A 23,557-nucleotide genomic window follows, 5' to 3' on the forward strand; every position below is an offset into this window, starting at 1 on the left:
GCAATTTGATTAGTTGATGCTTTTGGACATGATAACATTAGTTCTAATTAAGTGAGAGAGAGGACACTTTTTGTATAGTTTTATCACATCAATACCTTGACTAAGTTCGATAATAAGCATTTTCTGCTCAGGGTAAGCGGAGCGATAAGCAACTTGATTGGTTGAGACTTTCGAACATAATAACTCTCATTCTAATTTAGCTAGAATGTTCACACTTGGCATAGGTGTTTATTAGGTCAATGCCTTGATGGAATTCGAAGATGAGCATTTTCTGCTTAGAGTAAGCAGAGATAAGCAATTTGATTGGTTGATGCTTTGGGACACGATAACTTTAGTTCTAATTAAGTTCTAATTTAGCCTTGACTAAGTTCGATAATGAGCATTTTCTGCTCAGGGTAAGCAGAGCGAAAAGCAGTTTGATTGGTCGAGCCTTTGGAACATAATAACTCTCATTCTAATTAAGCTAGAATGTTCACACTTGGCGTAGGTGTTTATTAGGTGAATGCCTTGATGGAGTTTGAAGATGAGAATTTTCTGCTTAGGGTAAGCAGAGATAAGCAATTTGATTGGTTGATGCTTTGGAACACGATAACATTAGTTCTAATTAAGTGAGAGAGATGACACTTGTTGTATAGTTTTATCACATCGATACCTTGACTAAGTTCAATAGTGAGCATTTTCTGCTCAGGGTTAGCAGAGCGATAAGCAATTTGATCGGTCGATACTTTGGAACACAATAACTCTCCTAATTGAGGTAGAATGTTCAAACTTGGTGTAGGCGTTCATTAGGTGAATGCCTTGATGGAATTTGATGATAAACATTGTATGCTTACAGTAAGCAGAGATAAGCAATCTGATTAGTTGATGCTTTGGGGCACAATAACTTTGGTTTTAATTAAGTGAGAGTAATGAAACTCTGAGTATATATTCATTATATCATTACCTTGACTAAGTTCGATGATGAGAATTTTCTGCTTAGGCTAAGGAGCAATAAGCAATTTGATTGGTCAAGACTTTGGAACATAACAACTCTGCTTTTAATTAAGGTAGAATGTTTAAACTTGATGTAGATGTTCATGAGGTGAATGTCTTGACTGAGTTCAATGATTAACATTTCGAGCTACATAAGCAGAGCTGAGAAATTTCATTGGTCGATGCTTTGGGACAAGATAAATTTGATTCTATCTGATAGAGAGTGATGAAACTTAGTGAATAGTTGATAATAAATGTGCGATTAATTAATATGTGTCATCTATTTATTTTGGGAATTCGGCGGGGGACATCAGCCTCACTGTTCTGTTGGCTTGTTATCTTAAAGAATTGAATGGCAAACAACAAAATATGTTTTCAGTTATATTTATTTTCAATCCGAATCTGGTCCAGCATCGATGAAACTCATTGCCATTGATTCCACAGCTTTATTCTGTGTCTGTAAATAAAACATTACAATACAATTAATTAGTCCTAGTTTGGACAGGTTGTCAACATTTGAGAAAAATTGGCTAGATAATCGGGTCTTTCACATTATCATAAACAATGTCTAAGGGAGGTAACTCCTCTTAAAACAAGATGTTTAAGCCCATGAAATTAATTTAAGAATGTCATTTCAAAAAATCCATTTGATTGCATGCGAGTTCAATATCTAACACTCTTAATTTTTTATTGTAAAATTTCTCTCTTCATGGGCCATATCTATGCTTTTAAAATTAATCCCAATTCGTCGTCACGATTCATGTTTGTTTATATTAATGCAAGAATTATGGGATTTATTGTGGGACGGGGCGCAACTCTTACTTGACTTGGCTAAAGAGACTGGATAATCAACCACATTAAAAACCAAACTCCCGGTTACGCATGGGCAATGGACTTTACGTCAAATATTGACAACCTTTCCAGACCCTCCATATGTTGAAGACTAGGAGGTTCTGGGTGACCGAGAATAGGTATTTAAATGATTTCAACTTTAAATTCATGCTGCCCTTTAAGCAATTCGTTTCTTGACTTCTTAGTCTACAATTATTGCCTTACAATTATTGTAACAAATCAGAGATATTCTAAAATAATGAACATGTATATCTATATTCAGAGCCTCCAATATAACTAATTCAATCGCAAGTGAAAATAACCAAATAAAACTGTGATACAGCTATGTATGTATTTTGTAAGATAGTATTTGAGAATTTTCATACAGACATTAGGTGATACCCAGGGCCTAGTATTCAGAAAAGTAAGAAGATATTTTAAATATGCAAAATTTTTTAATTCAAATTAAGTAGGGCAGCTTCAACACCAAAGTTAAAAGGGATAATTTAAAAAAACTTAATTTTAATTTCACTCTTTGATTGGATGCCCCCCTTGAAATGGGGTCATCCTTCCCTCTGGCCCTCTCTCAGAACGCCACTGAAATTAATGCAACGATCAACAGTCTATATTTAGCAATTCATCTATTGCCTATTAAAAGTTTACAACAGTGAGTCATGAATGATAAATTTAAAGCTAAATTTGGCAGCCATTAGATACATGTAAGTAATATTACATTTGATTTAGCATACCTGAACATCAAGAGACATCGAATCTGGTTTCTCTTCTGGCATATCTTCTGACACAACAGAACCATGAACATCTTCAACTTGTGAAATCTTCTCCTGACTTGTACGCATTTCAGATTCTTCAACTGACGGCATATGACCATCTGCTACATCCTCCAATGTTTGCATATCTTCAAAGGATAGTTTCTTGGGCTTCGATGATGCATTATCTTCAGGTTCTTCATCTAAGTCAGAATCGGAGTCTGCTTCTATGTTTGAATCCTGGATAAATGTTTGCTGAGGCTGATTAAGAGTTGGCTTGACAGAAGTCTTTTCTACTTTTGAGCGTGAGAGAGTCAATGTTTTAGAAGGCACTAATGGCTTATTGGGTGTGTTTTGAATAGATGAATGGTTTACCAGTGTCTCTTTTTGAATAGATTTATCTGAATGTATTGTAGAAACTTCAAAATTTGGCCCACGAAGGCAAGGAGCCCGAGGATGAAATAAACACTCACTTATGGATAGTGCTTCTCTACAGAAAGATGAAACCTGGAAAAATAATGTACATGCATAGCATGACATAAGCCACAGTTAATTTATAATTAACACAGTAAATAATAATTACTATGCCATGATCTAAGGGCATTCAACAGCAATAGAAAGTGGGTATATAATATACTTTTCAAAAAAGTAGGGGATATTGAAATGCAAATACATATATATGCAGGTTGTGATATGATAAATAGTCATGGACACTTGACATGCTTTGAGAGTATGTTCACAGATGAAGAACTTATCGCCCCAACAGAACCACTGAGCTGCACATGCAACACGCAATAGCGCCATACACGTGGGGGAGGGGTTCGTTGTCAAATTTGACACTTCAAGGAAGAGTTGATGAAAACTGCCGCGTGCTGGTTTATCTTTCCATGTTTGCTTTCCTATCGGTTCTTCATAAGATTTACTGTTTAGCGTATCTTTGCTTTAGTGTGTTACGTTTTAATTTGATTGGGACGTCAACCGACAACACTGCAAGAATTGTCCGTGGCACTGCAATAGGAGTGGGTCAGATTGCCCCAAATCGTGATTGGACGGTTGATTAGGAGCATGCCACGATGAATTGCTGAATGTCTGAGGATTAGTGGAGCAATTACTCATTATTAAGACAAAAATCAAAAACGTCCATTTTCACTTTTGACAGTGTATCTCTTTGCGAGTGAAATGGGGTCGTCAGATAAGCCGCCCATATGAACTGTTTTGAGTAGGCAATTGGCCTGTTATTAACATACACTGGTTACCTCTAATAAAAACAGCAGTGCATTTCCGCAGTTTTGTATGGTTTCTGAATATCCCCTACTTTTTTTGAAGAGTATATATCATATTTTCATCAAAGAAATTTGTCTACAAATCACCCAAGGTGGAAGCAGACCTTAAGGTTTAAGTAATAAAAAAACAAACATCAAAGAAAGACCCACTTTTTGGCCAAATTTTGAAAACTTATATATGTATGTAATGTATGTAATATAATGTATGTAATATACTTGCAAATCGAAGCTTCAGAGATTAACCACGAATTTTACTAAGTCTCCAGCTATCTAAAAACTTGGATTTTGTTTATGTCGATTAGTGTAAATCAATAAGTGTAATGAGACCTATATTCTGTAGTAACCACTTAAAATGATCAGCATAGAAACCCTAATACTGATTGTGCAACAAACAGCATTATGCATATGTATAAAAAAATAAAATAAAGAAATGCCATTCGGTCTTACCATTACACTGGGGTCGTTTTGTCCAATTGTAAAAAATCTAACAGCACATTGTAATAATGAAGGTAGTTTAGAATGTTGTGATATGACGCAAGCTTTTAATACAGCATATAATCTTTTACGAGACTTATCATCACTATATGGTACTGGTGGTACTTCTCTATTACATTGTACATCTAATAATATAGACACTATTACTTCTTGTATATCCTATAAATATAAACATTGTATATCTGATAACATAGACACTATTACTTCTTGTATAGCCTATAAATAAAAACATTGTATATCTGATAGCATAGACACCTTTACTTCTTGATATATCCTATAAATATAAACATTGTATATCTGGTAACTTAGACACTATTACCTCTTGTATATCCTATAAATATAAACATGATGGGATACATCTTATAATATAGATAATATTACTTCTTGTATATCCTATTATACATCAAATACTATACAAACCAGGGCTGGGACTATTACATTGCAAATGTAATTAATTAAAATACCATTACCATTAACCTTTAAATGTAATCATTACAAAATGGCCGCCGCTTGTATGTGCACAGTGTAAAAGTATGGTATATCAAGGTTGTGGACCCGATTTTGATGAGACTAGAAATGCATGTCTATAACGCAAAGATCTTGGTTGCTTTCAATATTCGCGCATATCGGATCATAACTTTCTGAGGTATGTCCCCTGATTGTACTCAAAATCTCGTTTTAAGCTTGTGGTCCCTCTAGAGGTCACAATTATTATCTGATTTAAAAAACTGTTCGATTATATCACCGTTACACCGTAGTGTTGGTCGAGTTCAAATTTTGTGAAAATCAGATGAAAACTGCCAGACAAAATGGCCGCCCCCCTACGCAAATAGTGTAAACATCTGGTATATCAAGGTTGTAGACACTCTAGAGGTCACAATTTTGATCTGATCTTGATGAAACTTGAAATGCATCTTTATAACCCAAAGATCTTGGTTGCTTTCGATATTTGCGCATATCGGATCATAACGTTTTTAGCTTGTGGTCCCTCTAGAGGTCACAATTTTTATCTGATTTAAAAAAACGTTTTAGTATATCGGACCAAAACTACTGGACAAAATGGCCACCCCTTGTACGCAAATAGTATAAATATATGGTATATCAAGGTTGTGGACCCTCTAGAAGTCACAATTTTGATCCGATTTTGAACTTGAAATATATCTTTATAACCCAAAGATCTTGGTTCCTGTCCATATTCGCGCATATCGGATCGTAACTTACTGAATTATGGCCCTTGATTGTTCGAAAAATCGCTTTTTTTTTTTAGCTTGTTCTCTATCCATCTCTTGCAAAATGTGGGCGTATCCTGCCTGGCAGCAGCTGGTTTAAATGTAATCATTACAGTTACTTTCTCAGAATTTTATCAATGTAATTTATCATTACCCATAAAGCTTCTACAATGGTCAATATAATCTTTGGATCACAATAATCAGAATTTACATTTTTGTACATTGATTGTCTTTCTGTATTACAAAATAATACTGAAGATATATACACATTGTATAAATATAAATAATGTAAAACCATACTGTTTTAATATACATGTACATGTATAGTAATTATTACCTTGTATGACTTTGTTTGAAGACTAGAACCAAAACTTGATACAAACAACTGAAATACTAAACAAAACAGAAAACATATGATTTCTGTAATTTCACACCTCTTTACAGAAAGTGTATCAGTAACTCTAATATGCCGAAAAAGTGTGTTAATCTCTCTCTCCCCTCCCCCCTCAAATTCCACCCGAATTAAAATGATGAAACTCATTTTCCATCCAAATTAAAATTGTAAATTGTGATCTATTGTTTCATTTACCAGTAGTCGTGTACAAGAGAGGGTATATTTCCTCTTCCTAAAACACATAATATACCACATATTATTGTATTTAATACTAACCCTTTAGACAGTTACTAGTAAGAGTAGAATTAGCTAATATATTAGTTTTTCTATAAGAACTCATTCCCTGTGTTATTTCTTGATATCCTGCATTTTTCTTCTTCTTTTTCTTTGGAGGTTCTAAACCAGTATTCATACCAGTTGTTGAAAGCTTAAAATAACAGTATAATTATCAATATTAATGTCACTTAAATGGCAGACATAAACATACCCTGTTGAATTTTTGCATTGTACAATGTAACAAATATGGCATGTTACATCAGAGTGTTTTTTTTTAGCCCACTTGTTGCAGAAAAGTAGGATGTTAAACCCCCTTTTCTTTTCATTTGAATTTCAGTGATTTTAACTAAAAATGTGCTCTATCTTGCCTTTAAAATTTATGCAAAATTTGTCTCAAAAAACTGCTTTTGATTTATTTTCACAATTAATAGGAAATACCTGTTATATGATTTTGTTACCTTTATTACATCAACCTGTGGTGTGACATCACTGATTATTTCTTTAATTAGGTCTGTTTCCTCGGCAACAAGATTACTGGAGGAACCAAGAAGTTGTAACCACGTCGTCATAGTTTTATATACACACTCTCTTAATGTACTGAAACATCAAAGTGTATATATAACGGGGGCATTAGGCAGACCATAAACATATATATATAGCCATTATAGGCAGACCGTTTGATTAAGCAGACAAAAACTGGTCTGCCGAATATTTAAACTGATGATTTTACAAGTTAAAAAGTGAAAAATCATCACATTTCTATAGTTGGAATAGATTTTAGTTGCCTCTCACAGTAATTTTGGGTATTTGGATCTTAAAAAAAAATCAATAAAATTTATTTTTTACTCTTAAGTTTTGACCCAAGTATATTTCTTTATCTATTATTATGGGCATTAGGCAGACAGGCTTTGAACCTAAAAACATATGAATGTCTATATTTTTTTTTCATCCAGGAAACCTTACTTTTAATTTTGACAACAAATTTTTTTCGTGGTTTTAATTCATTTCGAAAATAATATTTTGTCGTTTTGTTACTGTCAAAATTCTCGTTTCGACGTGAGAGATCATTAATTGAAACATTCTCAAGTATATGACGTAAACGGCAAATGTCAACCTTCTGTCTACCCGGGAACTTTCGGGACTTTTGGTTTGCATTTTTGGTTGTGGAAAAAGGCAGCATATCTACCGTATGGAAAACGGATGGTAAGTAAAATTACTATTATTTCGAATACCAAAAGAATTTTAAGTAAATAAACTAAATCAAATGTTTATAATTGAGTATGGATTATGTGCGATTTATTTTTGCCAGAATGGTAGGCCTAATGGGGCTCACTTAGCCTAGATAAAACTTCAAAGATGGAATTTATCTACAGGCCAAGTATCTTGAGTAGGCCTAAAGTAGTCTACCGGTACTGTTCACTTTTTGGGCCACCATAACTTCATACGTCTAGTTAAAACCAATAATGGCCTTTTCATTCAAGTTCAGATATGGTCATCACGCAGGGTTGGGTGTTAAACCCCTCACTGTTCATTGTTTATGTGTTCGATCTAGGCTACAAAGTCGAGTTTACTTTTGGCACTTTTGATAAATCTAACATCAAAGAGAGAGAGAAAGAGAGAGATTGGGTTTAAATCAACTTGACACAAACTAGGTCATTTCGGGACTAAGTTGTGCCTAGGGCTCTTTAGCAGTGGGAGGAAACAGGAGGACCCAACCACGCCAGGTGACTCAATGACAGAACTTATGATACAGCATGCACAGGCTAACGAATTGGCCATGTATGTGCTTTTATGTGAGACACAATGTTTTAAATTGGACTATAATGTTTAAAACTGCTGTAGGTGTTTCTCAGTCGAATACCTTGAGGCTATAAGGCTAAGCATAGATAAACAATTTTATTGAATGATGATTTGGTACACAATAAAATCAATTCTAATTGAGCCAGATTGGTGAAACTTGTAGTCCAGGCATTTTAACTCAATTTCGCACCATTTCGGGCAGTTGCTGCAATAGAAATGCCGACCACGTTTTATGGTCGGTCTAGACGTATATTATCACCAAAAAAAAGTCCCAGTCCGAAATCCGTGCCCAAATGGGTCAAATTGGCAAAAATCCAAAATGGCCACCGGTTTTGACTGGAAAATGCCAGTTTTTATCCACTTACCATAATATGATTGAGTCTGGTATCAAAATATATCCTTTCGAGGTAGCTGGATCCATTCCCATATACATTTTGGTGATTAGTTATACCGCGGAGTCAATATTGGGAAATAATTCCAGATGGCGGTCAGTTTTGGCGGGAAAATTCGAATTTTACAAAATTATCAAATTTGGTGCCAAAATATATGTTTTGGAGGCAGCTGATCTCATTTTCGACACATTTGTTCCATCCTGGTAATTAACTGGTTCCCCTTGGTCAAAATAATGGGAAATCCCATTGGAGATTTGGGGATTACGAGTGGTCGAGTCCGCTTCAGATCTAATACGATGGCATTCATCAAACATCAACTAAATTTCATGTAGACGCTCTGGTCGACCACTGCTCACTACGGAAGCAACGTAGCAGGCATGACGAAACGGGTCACTCTCAGCCCACTGTGGACGCAGTGTCGTGGGCGTGTCCGATTTCGATCACCAACCTCGAAAATTGAGCCAAGATAGCCAACACGTGGCAAATGTATTTCAGAAAATGATTCAAATGTTGAGACACAGATGGATACAATATCGCCTGTTTGTCAGATATGCAGTGAACTACCCATCGTCATTCCCAAAATGACGGAAAGATAACGGGTATTGGAAGCCGACAATAATGAGCCGATTAAGATTCTTGGCTTACGCTCAAAAATGAGCGGAGATACCAATTTCAATGGCAGAGAATTTAGGACAGAATAAAACTTGGTGTAAAGTCATGACTAAGTTCAACAATAAGCCAAGGGCGTGCTAGGGCCTCCGAATCTAGGCAGACCAAAGTTAGGGCAATTTAGGAGGGGGGGGGGTAGGATCGGGGAAAATTTGAGTTCTGTGGCACATGATAGAAGCGATTTGACGTATATGCCATGACATACCATACATTGACACTTGGTTAAAGGAACAATAACACTCTTGCTGGCTTGATAGCTCCAGAAAATAAAAAATAGCCTGTACTAGATGTTTTATAAATAAGTTAGATGTGCAAGTAATTAATAAGTGTCATCTATTTAAGGACACCAGCCTCAATGCTGATTTATTAAATACAACTAGATTAATGTCAAGTCGTCATTTGAACTGTCTTGGCTTGTCCAAAAAATAGGCATTGCGAATTCTACTGTTTACTGTTGTAACAGCGGTCACCGATTATATATGTTGTAATGGACCGTCTGCTAGTCTTTCCTACAGACCATGTAAAAGACAACGGTCCGCAAAAATGAATTTTGGCACCGCGGACCCTCTAGACCTTGATAGAGACTCCTCCACTTCATTAACCTTAAAACATTGACCAATAACTATGGGTTGTTCATTATTAAATGGTTGACTGAATCATTTTGTGCCATGTGCTTCAAAAAGCACGACCAGCTTCCGCAGTGACCCGAGAGTGGCCCCAGTCGACATACCCCTATGCCGCTACCGCAGTGAACTGGGAGACACTCCAAATGAAATTTAGTTGATTCGGGATGAAAGTCATTGTAATAGGTCTAAGGTAGGAATATCATTAATCTCTAATCCCTAATCGAAAAACTAAATCCCAAATTGGAATTTCTCCTATATTGACACAGGGAATCACTTAATCACTAAAATATGTACAAAAATAGATTCAGCTACCTCAAAAACATATATTTTAACACCAAACTTGATCTTTATGTAAAATTTGAATTTTCCCGCCAAAACTGACCACCATCTTGAATAACCCCTAATATTGACTCAGTGGTAACACTTATCACAAAAATATGTATGGAAATGGATTCAGTTACCCTGAAAACGTATATTTTGATACCAAACTCGATCATATTGTGATAATTGGGTGGAAATTGGAATTTACAAGCCAAAAGCGGTGGCCATTTGGGATTTTGGCCAATTTGACCCATTTGGGCAGGGATTTCGGACTGGGACTTTTTTTTGATCATAATATACGTCTAAACCAACCATAAACCGTGATCGGCATTTCTATTGCAGCAACTGCCCGCACTTTTGCTATTTTGCCTGGACTAATATGTGTCGGTGGAACACCAAGCTCACTCTTGGCTTGTTTCTACCACCTCTACCAACTTGAAAATGATATTAGATTTAAGGGCATATAGCTCTATTCTTGGGAACTTTAGCATAGACAAAGTGTGTCTAAAAGCACATTTTACTGTATATAAAGTGAATTCTATTCAATGTTTGAAATTTTATTATAATTTTCAATCAGTTATGTTTGGTAAATACGTGAGTCCATTCTACACGATTTTATTATAATTATGGTAGTTTGTTGTTTGGGAATCAGCCCTTTTTAAATACTTCCGTACAATTGTCTTCTGGGGTAAGTTTTCTTTGTTCATTACACATGTCCCCCAAATCATTATGTCCTGACGCTAGCAAATACCTGGATGATGACACTACCCAAAATTCATCACTGCCCTCCTTCACAGCACCCCTCGGTTTGACCCTACATCCTTCACTGTTCTTGTACCACACCTTCCATTCCCATATGTGTGCCTCGCTTGACCCAATAGTGCTCCCACCAATTAGACCCTTACCAACATACCATATAATTGCTCCCTAATCATGTTATCGACACCGGTATAAATAACGGCTATATATATTACTCAATGTTTTAGCTTGAGACGATTAAACAATTTAAAATACAGACATTAGGCAACACAAATTAAATAACTTGTTTCTCGGGCACCGCCCGCACGCACAATTGGTTGCGCGTGCAGTCTATTTATTAGTCTTGATGAAAAAAAATAAATATGTAACGCCCGCCCGCACATCGACAAGCAAGTCGTAAAAAAAATATCCCGCATGTACCTACATCCGCCATACATGTATATCTATTCAAATGTATTAAAACTGATTCAGATGAACATGCTGTCTTTTTTATCCGAACAATGGCGAAGTTTGGCAGATTTGCCTTTTTTATTGATATCGAAAGAACCTCCATTTTGTATCACGTGATATTAATTACCTCCCCTGATAAACTAGAATTTGATTCGTGTTAAAAGTCATTGGCGACAATATTTCAATCATTCGATCGTAATCGGCTCATTATTGCCGGCTTCAGTCGGTCCTTGTTTGGAAAATCCTATTGATAAAATAATGAACCGTAGAACAGGTTAATTAATTATAGCTAAGAATACAATACGATGACGATAGTCGTCATATTAATGCATACCTTAGAATCTGGGTCATTATTAGCACATTTACGGTAGTTTCGATAATCCGGAAAATAATAATTGGATTACCGATTTGATGGTTTTACTGACCAGTTGTTAGTTAGATTTAAATAGTCATTCAATATAAACACCGGATAGAACACCGAATATCCTGAGAAACACACCGAATATCCCAAGAAACAGTATTTCCGGCAATCTCCAATACCGATGACACGGTGTGACGTGCATTGGTTGGAATTCGGTAAATAATTATAAATAAACCGGCGATACTAGATTTAGTTTTAAATACTGTTTACCATGATTATTATTTTTGATACACCTGGTGAAAGAGGCTTAGTTTTTAAAAATATTGTTGTCTTTATGGAGGGCTATTACATAGTCGTATGGAATTTTATTTTAAACCAATTTCAATTATGTGAATTAAATATGGAAAATTATTTTCCTTTCAGTCAGTGTTCAGTCTCAGTGTTTTAGTAGACTTGATTTTGGGTTTATGTTTTAAGTATGTACAATAAAGTTGAATATAACGGAAAGCAAAAACGTAAACAAGTAATGACTTTCTCATTAAAAAAAAAAAAATAAAGAAAGACCGCCCTCCCGCCCCAACAATTTTCAGCAATAGCCAAATTTTATTTTGCACCATCAATGAGTAAAAAAAAAAAAGAAACCGCCCTCCCTCCCTACAGTTTCAGCTGTCAGTTGCCCGAGAAACAAGACATTTATTTTGTGTGGCCTTATCTTGCATGTGCCTTTCAATGAAATACCTCCCGTGCGTCTAATATTGCATCTAGTATAAATAATGTACGATTGCCAAGTTGCTCGTAATTTATGTGAAGTCACACCTGTGCTTTAAGTATAAATACTAGCCTGTCCAGTGCCTATCCTGTCTGCCTAATGACTATATATATGTACTTGTCTGCTTAATGGCTATATATGTACTTGTCTGCCTAATGGCTATATATATGTACATGTCTGCCTAATGGCTATATATATATATATATGTACTGGTCAATTTCAGTTGGTTCAAGGCTGGAGAACAGTTTGGTTCAGCGATGGCGACGAGGCGAGGAAATACTGACGACAAAATGTCACTATGCGTTTCTTTTTTTGAAAAATATATATATATATATATGTTTAATTTTTTTTAGTAAAGCAACTGAACTCAATCAAATTAAACTGATATCTTTGTTTCATCTTCATGGTTTTGATTTTCTAAAGATCTACCATATATTCAGTACTATGCACCAGTGAATTTATTAATAGTTCAGCGGACAATATCTTGGCGTGATTGGAAGAGCTAAATTTTTAGTAACTGTTTACGTTCCACAAATAAGAACATGACACAATAAATTCAGAGAGGTCCTGAAACATCCTATATACCTTACCAATATTGTTTTTGTTGACCATATTTAGTATTTACTCTTGTCCACACCAAACTCTGTATAAACAGTTTATTAATAGTCGATGTAAAAGGAATTAGAACTTGTCTACACCTAAAAAATATATATATTACATAAATCAAACCACAACTTCACAATAATTAATATAAATTTTACAATATTTAACATAATATAAATTTCACATATATAACATAATTAATATAAATTTTACAAATGAAATGGGGTTTAACGTCCTACTGTTCTGCTCCGAACTGGGCTAATGAAGATGGCATACACCATACAGTGTGCTATGAGGGAAATTTTGCTCAGACTTTTTACGTGCATGCCAATGTGTACACGGGGTCTCGTTTTTTGTCCCATGCGAACGACTAAACAGCTGTCTTTCTCAGGTCCTCCGTCCTGCATCACTGACAAGGGGGAACCACGCCTGAAAATCTGAATGAACTTTCTCGGCCAATGTAGGCTAGCGAGCCAGCATCTTACCCACTTAGCCACTGTATGTGACCCCATAAATTTTACAATAATTTCTACAAAAATATAAATTAATATAAAAAAAAACATTTTCACTAAGAATTGAAATATAAGTAAACCTGCTAACCAGTGCGATAAAGGCACCAAATGTCCAGCCATGTATGTAATATTTGGTGTAATATAAAATGGTAAATGATAAAAGATATAAAAACTTACATTAAGATTAAACTATTTAAAATAGATAAAGCCGTTTTATGTACTGTAGGTAGTAAAGCTAATAATAACAGATGATCAGTAGATGGACGAGCTTCCTGGAATAATCATACAAGTATTTATAAGCATGTTCAATTTTCTCCTGTAATAATCAGATGTGTATATTTTGATAGAAATTTTCTACATTTTTTTCCTTCAAATTCTTCCTAGATACTTCTACTATCACATATTGTATATGCTAATTTTAAGACTTTTCAGTACCGAAACCCAGATTATGTACATGTAATTCGTCACATTAACTTATAAATCAAAAATGTTTGATTATTTTTAAACTTTAAGCTATGTTTTATTTATTTAAGACTTGTTGATATATCCTTTCCTGAAACTTTCTTCCTAGTTGTTTTATTTACTTACCAACATTTTTCCGTTAACAGCTAAACAATCACAAACTAGTCTAAGAATATTCTCTACTGGAATTTCAGCTACAGCTGTAAAACTCTCCCTATAATAGATAACACATTTCATGAAATATAAATCAAAATCACCATTGAAAACAGATTAAAAGCAGAGTTATTGTGTTCTAATAAATGTGACCGGGAAGAAGGGCGGGGGGGCAAAAAATTCTTATATCACATTTAAAGATATTATGAACCCGAAACTAAGTTTCCCAGCTTGCTCCGATATTCTAATTCCTGCAGTATGCTCTGGCATACTCAGTTCACCAGCATATTTATTTGTTAGCATGAACCTTTAAACTTACGTAAATAATGAAGATAAAACCTGACTAAAGACAGTAAATCTATGTATTAATACATCACGTCTATCTATTGTATTATCAGGTATTATATTCAGTTGAAACATTTCTCCATTAATATCATTACTACTTGATGATTCGTCTGTAATAAATAAATAACAAAGTTAGAGATGAGAGAAGGTGTGAATATTGTTTCAATATTAATCAAATTATAATCGTTGAGGATGAAATTCATTTTCTACTAGAATGTCCATTATAAATGTGCGCATTATAAATACACACTATTATTATTATTATATAAAACAGTAAGAGATAAACTTCTTGGTAAGGATAACCTTAGAATTAGTTCTATAGATTACTATATAAAACTTATGACAAATGACGGCTTAGCAAGGTATATATATAGAGCTATGGAAATAAGAGATGACTATTTAGGTGAAAAATTTGAATAATGTGTTAACATTTTATATCCATTTCCTCTTTTTTTTTTTTCTCCAATACATATTTATTTTATTTTATTTAAACTTATTTGTTATTTATATATTTATGTCACATGTAATATGGGCTGTAAGCCTGCTACTGAAGTTAATAAAAAAAAAAAAAAAAAAAAAAATAACAAACCAAATAAAAATATAGCAATCACAATGTTGATACGAAAATAACTACATTGTATACTTTAGTTCTGTGATCCTTTATTCTACAGATCTTATACCAACAATTTGACGATTATGATCATAATATTGATAAATTGATTATAGTATTAAACTATGTCAGATTTAGGTCACAATTACAAATCAGCTTAATCATATAAATATCACACTATCTGGTTTCTAAATTTTAAATAGAAATTCTAATGTAAACTGCTTATTTAAATTTAAACATTGATGAAAACTAGATGGTGACAGGTTGAATATATCACATTCTCTCCAGCCAGGGAGCAAAATATTTGTCCACAAATTAATAATAGTCACAAGAAGAGAAAAAGAATTGGACAGGCAGCATTTAACGAGTTGCCAACACAATACTTTGGTCACTTAAGTTTAAGTTTTATTTCTATGGGAGGGGAGAAATTTGGCTTGGACATTGGCATATATGAGGAAAACTGTCAGGATTTTTCAGGTCTTGATCTCACATTTTATCATGAGAAAAATGTGGCTAGTCATTCAAATTCAAGAACTGAGTGATACATGTAGTGTATGTAAAAGATCCTTTGACAGTTGGTATTTGATATGCCAATTTCCAATGTGTGTAAACGTACCTGTTTCTACCATATCATATAATTGTGATAATGTATGTTTAAGTGTATTGTATATTTTATCAAATTGTATTCTCCAGCCTAGTGAATGTTTAACTCGATTCTTGCCACCTGGACCACATCCTCCTAATAAAGCTAAACAATGAGCCGAGTCGGATTTAGGTATGTGACACTGAAGATCAGCCAGTAGTAATTTCTCTATTTTATTCTGAAATATAAATACATATGAAATAAAATGGGGTTTAACATCCTACTGTTCTGCTCCGAACTGAGCTAATGAAGACGGATATAAATACAAAGAAGGGATTTTAAACTATGAATGACCATACAGCCCTAAGTATAAATTTAAATTAGATATAATGGTTCCTGTTGCACTTAGAAATGTTTTAGTTCTGGTCACAAATGATTTTAAACTGGTAATTACAAGCCAAAATTTAATACAAAGGTAGTTTGTTTCAATGATATTGTAATTCATTTATGTGAAATAATAAATGTAAAACTTACCCTGAAACTACCTGTTGGTCCTGGAAAAGTTTCACAGCAAACTTTAATACAGTGAATAGCTTCATCTTTATACTAATATAATAAAAAATATTGTTGTTTTGTTTGTTATCAATCAAATATTACTGTAGCAAAGTAAAAGAAGATACAAATATGTGTTTGAAATACAAATTAAGTATGTGTTAGAGAAGTACACAATGACAATAATGCTTATAGTAAGGTTGATTTACTACACCAATGAAATATCGACAACCTCTAAGTCACAGAATATTGATTAAATATAGAAATTTGAGATTAAGACGATATTTCTTTTTTTGAATGGTGCTCCAAAAATTATTCAAATCCATCAATCCATGACCACTTAAAGTTTACATTACTTTTAACTGATTTCAGACTGCCATCTTTACGTGCCTTAGATAAATAATGTATTGAGATTTTTTTTATACTTTGATGTGTTTAATTACAAAATAAGAACAGTCCTTGCATTCAAATTGTACGCGTGTTGACTTTTGAGATATAATGTGAATGATTTGGTTTGTTCATCCTTTAAATATTTGACAACACTTTTTTGTTTTTTCTTATTTTATTTGCAATAAATTTACCCAATCATGATCACTTGTATAGTGAAGGTAAAAATCATGAACAGTGATCCATGTCAGATCACAATACAGTCTAATGTAGGCTATATAGCACACCACAATTCATTTATTATAATATAATATACAGTAGAATCTGTAAGAGCAGCCACTCCTATTCAGCGACATGACCTCGTAAGCGGCACAATAAATTCCCCCCATAGAAATTCTATTGTTTCATCTCTTTAATCAACGGTCACTCCTCTAACGAGGTCAGTGGTCGCTGTTTTAGTTATAAATTTAACAAAACATCGCCCATTCAATGGGCATTGTTGAATGATACCATCTTGTCGTACTTCGTAGCACCTCCGGGAATCCTGTGATTAATAGTTAATTATCTGGCTCCTACCGTTCAGGTAAAAAGAACTGTGAAAATAACAATAAACCTGGGGTAATCGGTTAATTAATCTTTTGTTTTATTAAAGACAAACCCTGAACTGCTGATCATTGTTTTCACATGTAACGAGAAACATTATTTGATACTGCTTGAATAAACTACAAGTACCGACAAAACCAAGTTTTGTCACGATCATCTAGTATCTATTTTCCATTGCCACTTTGTTGCTTAACAGAAGTTTTAGTGCCTCCTATATTACATTCAGAGTTACCCCCCCTGAATAACGGTGAAAACTTTAGCGATGGTTTTTTTTGGGGATATGTGCTTTTTTGATATTCAAGGATTTTCTTTACAAAAATGGATAAATATTATAGAATACATCATGATGGTAGACAGTAGTATCAACGATGGTACAAAATGACACGTTTATATCAGAGATTTGCATCAAAGAATTTTCGTTCAAAGCAAGTTTCAGTGACGGCCAAATTTGCCCATGCAAGTATTGATGTTTGCTCAAAATGCATTAAGTGGTCAGTCATGAAAATTTCTGTGAGTGGTTGCTTTATACAGATTCTACTGTCAGTCATGAAAATTTCCGTGCGTGGCTGCTTAATACAGATTCTACTGTACTTTGTGGTCTTCATTACAACACTGATGTTGCAGTCTACCATGCGCATTTTGTTAAAGCAGGATCCTTAGACAATCTACACAGCAACTTTGCAATTTGGTTATTGGGACATTTTAGTGAAACCTGCCTTCAGAAAAACATGCTACATGTATAGTAGGGACCCTGTGTATCTAAATCAAAATCCTGAATGGGTCCAGATATAGAATTACAATAAATCAACTTACAAAATCTTGGGCATTGAGTAAAACTGGTAAAAGTTGGGGTATGATATTTGTAGCCACATCTCGAGATATTTCACTGAAATCTGTAGATATTTTCAATATGAGAGAAATAATTTTACATGACTGTTGGTGAAACACTGTCTCCCCTGGACCCTAAAATATAAAACACACTAGTAGGTACTTTAAACTGCAATAACTATATTGATATTTAATGAGTGTCAGTGATTTATGTTACCACAAAATCAGACAGACAGACCCAAAAGATTACACTTCTCCTTTTCTAGTCCTGGGATTCTTAGTTATGGCTGTCACTGCCTGGGCACTGTCATTACCCCGTATTCATCTATTCAAACCTGTGACTAAACAGATATTCTGCTTAAAGACAATGCCTGTTAATGGGGGAGACGTATTAATTAATTCAGGAGAAGAAGCTGTATCAGTAAAACAAGGTGTATAAAGAATTTTTCTGATCTCATTTTTATGCTACGCCACTCTACCCTGCCACACTAGGAACCGAACCACGTAAATTAAAATTATACATCATTCGAAAAATGGTCAAGGATCATAGCCATAGCCTTAATTGTCCAGCCTTAAAATTAATGGATGTCTGGCTGTATACAGATACAGTTCGTGCACTGAAGATCCTAAGACATAAAAGAATCTCCATATGACCTTGTATTAAGTGCTATTTTGTTCTGACTGTCGACGTGGAGAAAATTTGGGCTGGAGCAATCAAGACTACAATGTTTATTGACATATCTTTCAACTTACCTTTAAAATTTGTAACAAAAGTTTAATCCATGTATTAACATAATCAGTAAATATTAAAGTTGAAGATTGTACAACCAGTTTCTCTAGTAATAATAACCCTTCTAATCTAAAATAAAGCAAATAACTCAAATATAATCCAAGAAATAACAAAAAGATAGGTTGCCAGGCAACGAAACATACGCCCACAGCAGCTAAATCATCCGTGCGGTCGACAAGGATTGTTGCATATTTATTCTTTTGTAGGTAATTGGGGGCATTTACAATAAAATTTCATATAGATCAGAATATAATTTTTGTCGTTTGAGGGTTCATTAGGTTCTACACCCTGAAACAAGGGACTTAACTCCGGAAGTAATTTACAGAAAATTTCATACAAATTGGTTGATAACTTTGTCATTCAAACATTCACAAGGTTCACAAAGTAAAACAAGGGCCATAACTCTAGAAATAATTGACGGAAATTGCTGAAATTCAATCGACCTCCGTTTCACAAATTTAAATGATGCATATAAATTTCATACATATCTGATGATAACTTTCATCAATCAAGCATTAACAAGGTTGAACAAAGTGAAACAAGGGCCATAACCCGAGAAGTAATTATTGTAAATGAATGGAAATTGCTGAGATTCGATAGGCTTCATATTTCACTAATTTAAATAATGCATATTTGTTATCATACCAACGTGAGTAATGACAACCAAGACTAGCCTAAAATTCATTGGCTAATATCTCGGTTCAGAGTGAAGCAATTTGACTGAAATTTTCAGCATATTTTGTTTTCATTATATATTTCTTAACTATTATAGCGAGAACTGTCAGCTCGTTATCTAATCTCACCTAATGCCCCTTTAAATGCACAAATAAGTCAATAAATAGTAGGGTTACCTTTTATTAGATGAGTTCAGGCACGTATGAATGTGGCTGATCACAGGATGCAAAGAATTTGTTTTCTGAAAAATAAGTCAAATATAAATTTAATTTATACAAGAAAAAAGCAATGTACTACAGGATGCCTCCAGGCCTACCTAAAAAAATATCTCCAAATACATTGATAATTATGCCACATTTATAATTATTAAATATAGGCCTATGTTCATGTTGCATTTAATAAGTTATAACCGCTTTTCCTCCGACTCAAAATAGTCACAATTCCCCGCAAGTCAAGATTAAATGTCCCAAAACTGACTTTAAAAAGTTTGAGTTCAGTTTTCTGTAACATGACCATGGCCCACGACTTTGACCCAGTTATCTTTTCTGAAGGGCGTCGTCTCTGCCTTCACCTCGAACACCGACCTTCATAATACAGCAAGATATAGGACCATGGCAAGCATAAATGCAAAGGCCCCAAGATTGATAGGAAATGAAATGAAATGAAATGGGGTTCTGGAAGTTTGGAGTCAAGGTCAAAGTTGAGGTCACGGTTGGTTAGCGTTGATTACTGGAGGTCACCACAACCTTTCATATTGACCACGCCCATAAACTTCCGTTTTCTGACCAAGCAGTGTGTGACAGGACCAAGGTAAATGTCAATGGTCCAAGCCAAGATGATGGCCTTTTAAAATGGTTAAGGGGTGGAGGTCGTAAGTCAAGGTCAAATTTCCCAAAACTGACTTTAAAAAGTTTGAGTTCAGTTTTCTGTAACCTGACCTTGGCCCACGACTTTGACCCAGCAATCTTTTCTGAAGGGCGTCGTCTCTGCTTTCACCTTGAACATTGACCTTGATAATACAGCAAGATATAGGGCCATGGCAAGCATAAATGCAAAGGCCACCCAGATCGATGTAAAATTTGATGTCAGGGTCAGCGATATTCACACTTAGAGGCCAATCCAACTAGCCAACGCCAAATAGTTGTTTATAGAAACTGGTGCTTTGGTGCAAAAATTAAAATATGCGAAAATTATTATTATTATTATGAACTTTAGCATTAGGAAGGAAGAGCAGTGTGTCGGAATCCGCCTTAGTGTCTTGTTATTCGATCAATTCTGCTGAAATTTGGTGTGGGGTCATTGCTAGTCCCCCTTAACATTCCCTAAAAAATTTCAAGTCTCTACAACCACAGGAACTGGTAGAGGTGCGAAAGTGCAATAGTGCCAGTTTAGCTATGTCGGCTGAATAATGGATAAGTAAAAGTTGTGTAAAATCAATAGTTTTTGACGGATTGGTCTGAAATTTGGTGTGAGATCATAGTTAACAACCTGGAACACCTTCAGCAAATTTGAAGTCTCTGGGTACACGGCAAATACTAGGTGTACGAAAGTGCATGAGCGCCCAATTTTGTAAATCATATGGTAATGGTATGGTTGTAAATACAACATTGTCGTTTGTCTAGTGATGATAAACAGAGAAACCTATGGTTAGACTTGTCACATATATATATATATATTGTAATACATACAGGGCTGTCGGTAATTTTTCACAGTTGATTAGCAGCACTGCTAATCAAAAAGTCCAATTTTGCCAAATTTGATTAGCAAATTTATAAATTGATTAGCAGTTTTTCAGTTTCAACGTAAAACACCTAAATAACAAGATATTACTTTAATTCATAACAAATATGACTAGATTCCATTCTGACTATTCTTTAAATTCTTAGATTTTTTAGCACTTGACAGTGACTTCCGAAGCCCCACTCATTTTTATTGTTATTTTTTGTCACGTTAGAAATCTTCGTTAGAAAACAATTTGTCTGCTTTTTATCGTGTATTAGTAGTATTACTATTTTTGTTCAATCGGGCGCACCTCGATATAGACCCACGCGATATAAACAATAATATTTTACGGGAATTTTTACTTTGATTTATCATTTTACAATACGTTAACATGTATTTATTTTTTTATATTTTATTTACAATGCGTGGGGGATACACTGGATTTATTTCTTTCAAAATGAATATGATATAATTACTTGATGTCTCGCAATGTGAGTGGTACTACTTGCTTCCCTATTTCCGGTTAAATAGTCCCTATTCATAGAGTTATGTCCATGTGTTATATAGTATTGTGTCTGGGTAGTTCGAGAAGAAAATGTCACGCGGAGAATTCAGTTTTGTTTATAAAATTTTATTCAACATTTTATACACGTTGAAAGTGTTGAGTAAGCCTTCTAGTCTTCAAAATGTGGATTATTCTTGAGTCAATATCCAAAATGACTGGCATATTAATGATTCGCAGTAACTGCGAATCAAAAACGTTAGATTTTAATTTTTGGTTAGCAACGGACAAAATATGTATCGCAAATTGCGCTGCGATACTGGTTGTCGGCAGCCCTGAATACATAACAATCCATATATTTCGAGATATTCTTTTTATGCCATGGGCATGGTGTACCTGTAAAGGCCTAAAGAGTGAAACAAGAAGATGGTTTTAAAGGAGCTAAATCGCTAACGGTTGGGACCTAGAAATTGACAAAAGTGGGTTGCAACACATATAATACTGTAATATGAATGTATATAAACTAATTTACATTCAATGGTTTCCGTTTTTACTCCAATTTCAAAACAGTTATGTTCGGCGAAATAAGCCAGCAGTCTCAAGCGAGTGCAAATTTCTAGCGTCTGGTTATTCGAGTCTACATACGTTGTTTGATTTGGTGCAATGTGTCTAGCCTCGTTCCTCGAGTCTCTTGATATAGAGCGAAGCAAAGCTCTTTTCCGGTAACACAGGAGCGTAATTGAAAATGTCACCCACAGACTGTTGATTAAAAAAAAATTCAGACCGGAACCGGATACACTGGGCAAAACAGGCAATGCGCATGTCAACTTATCAAATCTCGCCCAAGCGAGATCACGTAACGGTAAGCGTTTTTTTCCATCCACTGGAGCCAGGTGTTATGACGTCATATGTGGATTATGGGTTAGGATAAAGGTTAGGAATGGCCCACATATGACGTCATAACACCTGGCTCCAGTGGATGGAAAAAAACGCTTACCTCACGTAACTAACAAAAATAATTCTACCCTCCAAATCTCGTCCAAGCGAGATTACGCGCCTCATAGAACTATTTCTATGACGCGTCTAATCAATGACGTCACATATTTTTTACGTCAATGAAAATAATTCTCACACTTTTTTGTTTTTCTTTTTTTAAAAATAAAATTAATGTATAAAATTTAGATCTAAATAAAAATCAATTTTGAAAAACTAAATTATTTAACATTTTTTTGTATCACTTGAGAAAATTAATTATGAAGGTTTTATATTTGACAATAATCAGCCACGGAGTGAATCAGCTTCGCTCTACTCAGGCAATGCCTGTTACATATTACAACTGGGGCTGAAGCGCATTATGGTACACGATTCGTGTACCAATGCTAAAATGTTTATTTTGTCTTAAATATTGGATATCAAAAGCCCATCTTTTTTCCGGTAAGATCACAACATGAATGTTGATTTAATTTGACAAATAAATCGTATTTTCAATGTTGAAGATTTTGGATGATATTGTGGTTAGAGACTTAGCTACTTTAAATGTGAAACATAGCTTTGCAAATACAATATAAAAACCGAACATTTCGGTGTAACTTTTGAAATACCGGAATCGCAAACAGCTGATGATCATCCACGTTGGATATAACATGGGGAACGTGAGATAATGAGCTGTCATCTCCAAAATATAACGGTAATAGTGCTGAGAGCACGTTCTCACTGGAGGCTGCCATTTTAATTATAAAATTGAAAACCTAAACAATACGCCATACGAAATAAAATGTTATATTCCCAACATATTTTCTAATGAAAGTCTTTGAATATCTTAAGAAAATTTAAAAT

The 23,557-nt window shown here is 34.5% G+C and overlaps 1 protein-coding gene across 1 annotated transcript; it reads right to left on the bottom strand.

The window, feature by feature from the left end:
• Positions 1-1,340: 1,340 nt before the first annotated feature.
• On the bottom strand, positions 1,341-23,447 carry LOC126822785 (proline-, glutamic acid- and leucine-rich protein 1). The gene is made up of 16 exons (XM_050551829.1): positions 23,323-23,447; positions 19,674-19,738; positions 18,786-18,891; positions 18,018-18,167; positions 16,197-16,268; positions 15,696-15,900; positions 14,444-14,579; positions 14,098-14,185; positions 13,687-13,781; positions 12,985-13,092; positions 6,706-6,844; positions 6,248-6,398; positions 5,915-5,970; positions 4,301-4,507; positions 2,553-3,077; positions 1,341-1,429 (listed from the first exon to the last, which is right to left on the bottom strand). Exons 6-16 carry the CDS (start codon positions 15,706-15,708, stop codon positions 1,364-1,366), a joined length of 1,584 nt encoding a protein of 527 aa, XP_050407786.1. The 5' UTR covers positions 15,709-15,900; positions 16,197-16,268; positions 18,018-18,167; positions 18,786-18,891; positions 19,674-19,738; positions 23,323-23,447; the 3' UTR covers positions 1,341-1,363.
• Positions 23,448-23,557: the final 110 nt, after the last annotated feature.

This window comes from Patella vulgata, chromosome 1 (assembly GCF_932274485.2).
Source record: "Patella vulgata chromosome 1, xgPatVulg1.2, whole genome shotgun sequence".
Taxonomy (NCBI): Eukaryota; Metazoa; Mollusca; class Gastropoda; family Patellidae; genus Patella; species Patella vulgata.